Source organism: Culex pipiens, chromosome 1 (genome assembly GCF_016801865.2).
Source record: "Culex pipiens pallens isolate TS chromosome 1, TS_CPP_V2, whole genome shotgun sequence".
Lineage (NCBI taxonomy): Eukaryota > Metazoa > Arthropoda > Insecta > Diptera > Culicidae > Culex > Culex pipiens.
The window spans coordinates 115,941,611-115,947,051 of record NC_068937.1 but is presented as its reverse complement, the minus strand read 5'-3'; the positions used below and the strand labels follow the sequence as shown (position 1 = coordinate 115,947,051).

Sequence of the window (5,441 nt, the reverse complement as noted above, 5' to 3'; positions counted from 1 at the left end):
GTCAGCGAAAGTCCATAAAATTACTTACCCTCAACGGATAAGGGAATGTTCTAGTCTAGATTGCCGTCATCATTGGTGGCTGTAAATCATTACTCAAACTGGTCTAATCTGGGAAGAACGAGAAGCTATTTGTTCCATTTATGTAGCGCTCAATGATCAACAACTTTGAAAATAACTTTCCTTGTTTGGATGAAAATACAGAAAAGCATCGAGAGGCCTTCGAGCGAACCATTGCACCACAATCTGGCCTGACCTGACCTACTTTACTGACGTTTGCTCCTTTTTCCTTTTTTACAGAAAATAAAACAAAATGAGATATCTGCTGCTGGTAGCAGCGTTGGCCGTAGCCTCAGTGGCGGCCAAGGGCGTTCGCATCAGTCCATTGTCCGGCAAGTTTATCGACCAGATCAACGCCAAGGCGACCACATGGCGCGCGGGACGGAACTTCCACCCGGATACGCCAATGTCCTACATCCGAGGTCTGATGGGAGTCCACAAGGATGCGGACAAGTTTATGCCTCCGGTCATGCTGCACGATCTGGATGAGGGCGATGATCTGCCAGAGAACTTTGACGCGCGCGAGCAGTGGCCAAACTGTCCCACGATCCGGGAAATCCGTGACCAGGGCTCGTGTGGTTCGTGCTGGGCGTTCGGTGCCGTCGAGGCCATGTCCGATCGTATCTGCATCCATTCGAAGGGTAAGGTGCACTTCCGCGTGTCGGCTGAAGATCTGGTGTCGTGCTGCCACACTTGTGGCTTTGGATGTAACGGAGGGTTCCCGGGTGCTGCCTGGAGCTACTGGGTTCGCAAAGGACTGGTCAGCGGAGGTCCGTACGGATCCGATCAGGGTTGCCAACCTTACGCGATCTCGCCTTGTGAACATCACGTGAACGGAACCCGCGGTCCGTGCAATGGCGAAGGCAAGACCCCCAAATGCGTCAAGAAATGCCAGGCCAGCTACAACGTTCCGTACGCCAAGGACAAGTTCTTCGGCAAGTCCTCCTACTCGATCGCAAGCCACGAGCAGCAGATTCAGAAGGAACTCTTCACCAATGGTCCGGTCGAAGGTGCATTCACGGTGTACGAGGATCTGCTCAACTACAAGGAAGGCGTATACCAGCACACCGCCGGAAAAATGCTCGGAGGACACGCAATCCGTATCCTGGGTTGGGGCGTCGAGAACGACACAAAGTTCTGGCTGATTGCCAACTCGTGGAACAGCGACTGGGGAGATAACGGCTACTTTAAGATTCTGCGCGGAAGCGATCATCTGGGTATCGAGAGTTCGATTGCTGCCGGTTTGCCAAAGGTTTAAAGAGGGAAGAAGTAGTGAATCAAAAGACTTGAAACTGTCGTATCATTCCGATTAGCGAATATTTTAATCAGTAGGAAGCGTTCTACGCTCAAAAGATATTAAACATAGCTCAGTTTAACCTGTATTAAGGCGAAAGATTATTGGAGCAATAAAAATTAGAGAAACTATTTTCGTGTGTTTTTGCTTTTGATGACACAAATTGCCTCAAATGAATTAGAACGCCGAGTTGCCCAAATTAATAAAGAGTATCGAGAAGCAACAACAAGATCGAAAACCCATCGCAGAATTTGAACAAAAAACATATACTTATTGCTATTTTTGGGGTTTGTTAAGTTTCCTTTATGAATCATGCAAAATAAATAGCAGGTGTTAAATTTGCCTCACATTACATGTTATTTTTATGTAAATTTCATTTTGTTTGGAGGTACGTTTAGATAGCTATTTTGTTATTCGACTGATAAAAATCATTTCACAAAATACTGCATTTTGAATCCTTATTTTATACGACAACAACATTGGACCGTTCAATTTCACTATTTAAGGACATTTATAACATTGATTCTGCGTTTGGTATAACTATTTCTACGAAAATAAGGATTTCAGAGGGTAAAAAATTTCTTTTTTAAAATGTTCCTACAAACACTATTTTTTTCAAGATTTGCTTAAATTTCGAAACGGGTACAAAATAAATTTAAGGAAACTTAGAGCTTACAAATTAATACGACTAAAGTTTATACAAAAAATTAAACAAAATTGAACAATTTCAGCATAAATTATTTGTTATAAAAGTATCATGCATGAAATCAAATAATAAAATGAAATTATAAAGTATTTGAATCAGTATTTCCAACCTCAATCTGAATCACGTTTTCAAATCACGCCAAAAGTCCTCAATCCTGCTGCATATCGATTTGCTGCATGTGCAGAGAATTAAGGTACGAATATCTGCAGTGTAAACAAGACGATATCTTATCAGTGTGTTACGGAGGGGCCGGAAGGGAAGGGTTTGTTACGGAGGGGCCTGTGACGCGACCGTTGACGTAGGATGAATCATTGATGCGACATATCGGCGTAACGAAACGGGTTAGAATTTTTAAAATTTCATGGATGTATGTACTTTTCAGTTTATGTTTATGTGAAGTTTACCTTGCAGACTCAAGAGATAAGTGCATGCAACATGGCTGGATATTCACGTTTGATTCCACTATATTTTAGATTTACGTTTTTAATTTGTGTAACAAGTTTTGCTTGCACTACATTTTACAGCGCAAATTAGTTCTCAACCCAATTGAACTATTTTAAATTTTCAGCAATAAACATTGAAGAATTAAAGCAAACTAGTATTTCGATTAAAACAAAGTGTGATTTTTGTAAGGCTGTGTTGAATCTCCCGCCAAATGTTGAACGCAAGTTTGGTTTGTGTCTTGTCTGGCAGAATGTTTCATTAGCGTGAACAGTTTTGAAAAAAGTTGGATCGATCTTAACACTAATTTTTGTGACGGTCAAAATGTGAACCAAATGTATGCGTGGGAACCCTTCAGCCTAATGTAAGGTTCAATATATGGCGATTTTGTAGAACAAAATGGTGAGTTTTTTGGAAAAATCAATCAGCCTACTTGAACACCGATTGAAAACCACAAAACTGAAGATTATTTCTGGAGTTTTTTTTGAAAAGGTCCAATAAACCAAATTTCCAGTTTTTGCGTTTTGGGTGTTTTTTGAAACCGCCTTGAGTCAGGGGTATTAAAAACACCCAAAAAGCAAAAACTGAAATTTTGGTTAATTGGACCTTTCCAAAAAAAACTCCAGATTAAAAAAAAACTGTGACCCCATTGACAATTGATGACGGTATGATTTCGAATAAAATTTGCAACAATATGCGATTAAACAGATGAATATTTGATAGAATATTTATTAGATGAAGAATTTAATCATAAAAGATTCCTACACAAATTTTCTCAAGTTATTCCATTTAATAACCCGAGAAATTGAAATACCTTTGTCCCAAAACCATGAGATAGATTCATTTATGCTGTTCTAATCTTAAACTCCTGAGGCAATACTTATGTCCACAAACCAGTACGTATGCCTACAAAGAAATTCTGACTAAGTATAACGTGTATTCAGTGGCTTGAGAGGCGTCCAATAGCCAAATCAATCTGCTATTGATGGCACCATTAGTCATCCGGTGGTGCGTGGGGTAAGATCAACTGACAAAAAGTTGGCTCTCAGTTATTCAAAGATGAATCCTCTAATAGTTGAACAAATATTTCTTTTCTTTTTTAATAGTTTCTGGAAACTTTACAAAATGAAACTTCTATTGCTGACAGCAACGGTTATCGTTGTCTTGTGGGCCATGTATCGAGTCCCAATCAACCCCCTGTCGGAGAAGTTTATCGACCAGATCAACGCCAAGGCGACCACATGGCGCGCGGGACGGAACTTCCACCCGGATACGCCAATGTCCTACATCCGAGGTCTGATGGGAGTCCACAAGGATGCGGACAAGTTTATGCCTCCGGTCATGCTGCACGATCTGGATGAGGGTGATGATCTGCCAGAGAACTTTGACGCGCGCGAGCAGTGGCCAAACTGTCCCACGATCCGGGAAATCCGTGACCAGGGCTCGTGTGGTTCGTGCTGGGCGTTCGGTGCCGTCGAGGCCATGTCCGATCGTGTCTGCATCCACTCCGAAGGAAAGGTTCACTTTCGAGTGTCCGCCGAAGATCTGTTAACATGCTGTACCAATTGTGGCCACGGGTGTGACGGAGGTGCTCCCGGAGCCGGCTGGAGGTACTGGATCGAAAAGGGACTGGTCAGCGGAGGTCCGTTTGGATCGGATCAGGGTTGCCGACCGTACACAATTGAACCTTGCGTCCACGTCGAAAATGGAGCCCGAAGTCCGTGCAAGGATTCTATAACCCCAAAATGTATCAAGAAGTGCCTACCAAGCTACAACGTGCCGTACGCAAAGGACAAATCGTTTGGCAAGTCTACCTATTCGATCGCCAATGACGAGCGGCAAATACGGAAGGAGATCTTCACCAACGGACCAGTTGAGGCCACCTTCACGGTGTTTGATGACTTTGCAAGCTACAAGCACGGTATCTATCAGCACACAAGTGGAAATCTGGCCGGTGAACACGCCGTTCGGATTTTGGGTTGGGGCGTCGAGAACGGGACCAAGTACTGGCTGGCGGCCAACTCGTGGAACAGCGACTGGGGAGATAACGGATACTTTAAGATTTTGCGCGGAAGTAACCATGTGGATATTGAAAGTGCGATTGTTGCTGGGTTGCCGAAAGTTTGATGAGAATGAAATGTAGTGTAATTGTTAGGAAAAGCTTTTTTTTAAATTTAAGCAAAATAAAAGCAAATGATCTGTTGATCCACTTAACTTTTCGAATAGCGCTTTGTAAATAGATTTTGCGCTATTTGAAATGTAGATGTAGATATCATAGGTTTACTATGCTCCCATATGAATTAAAAATAATCAAATTGATAAAAAAATCATTCCAACAAAAATTAAAACGTATTGCAAAAATAAAACATTGGGTTTTTAACATTCACAAACTAAAACTTAAGCCAAATTTGTCACTGCAATGCACTAGGAGGACTCCCTCTTTATATTAAAGGCGTTCAAGCAGAACCCTCCACCATTCTACATGTATAAAATTGTGTCAATTTGGAATATTGAATATTACCTCTTTTTTGATGTAATTTTACCTCAATTTAGACTGAAAAAGTGACATTACCCCAGAAAAGTGGATAAAATTACCATTTTTAGAGTTAAAATTACAGATTTTTTATAACATAAAAGATTTACCCAAAGTAAGCTTTGCTTGCAGTTTTCATGACTGTACACCCAAAGGAAAAATATATCTCAAAATCTGCAACATTGGATTTGCTGCAGAAAATGTCATATTTTATAACATTTTTTGCAGCAAGCCCGTAGATCATTTTTGCCGCGTGTAAAAATTTCAGCGATCTGCAGTTCTCACCAACACATATAAAGCTGGCCCGTCCCCGAGCAACACTCCACAGAGAAGCATATGTTGGTGCTCTTTCACTCACTTTTCATCAAGCGTCCATGGCGCGGTGGTAGCGCGTCGGATCATTAACCAAG

The 5,441-nt window shown here is 41.7% G+C and overlaps 2 protein-coding genes across 2 annotated transcripts; both read left to right on the top strand.

The window, feature by feature from the left end:
- Positions 1–268: 268 nt before the first annotated feature.
- On the top strand, positions 269–1,482 carry LOC120416356 (cathepsin B). The gene has a single exon (XM_039578093.2). It carries the CDS (start codon positions 311–313, stop codon positions 1,313–1,315), a length of 1,005 nt encoding a protein of 334 aa, XP_039434027.1. The 5' UTR covers positions 269–310; the 3' UTR covers positions 1,316–1,482.
- Positions 1,483–3,623: 2,141 nt separating this feature from the next.
- LOC128092297 (cathepsin B-like) lies at positions 3,624–4,630 on the top strand. The gene has a single exon (XM_039578098.2). It carries the CDS (start codon positions 3,624–3,626, stop codon positions 4,623–4,625), a length of 1,002 nt encoding a protein of 333 aa, XP_039434032.2. The 3' UTR covers positions 4,626–4,630.
- The last annotated feature ends 811 nt before the right edge of the window (positions 4,631–5,441 follow it).

What these genes read in the sequence shown, in the direction of transcription:
- LOC128092297 (XM_039578098.2), top strand. Translation starts at nt 3,624, where the DNA reads ATGAAACTTCTATTGCTGACAGCAACGGTTATCGTTGTCTTGTGGGCC.
- LOC120416356 (XM_039578093.2), top strand. Translation starts at nt 311, where the DNA reads ATGAGATATCTGCTGCTGGTAGCAGCGTTGGCCGTAGCCTCAGTGGCG.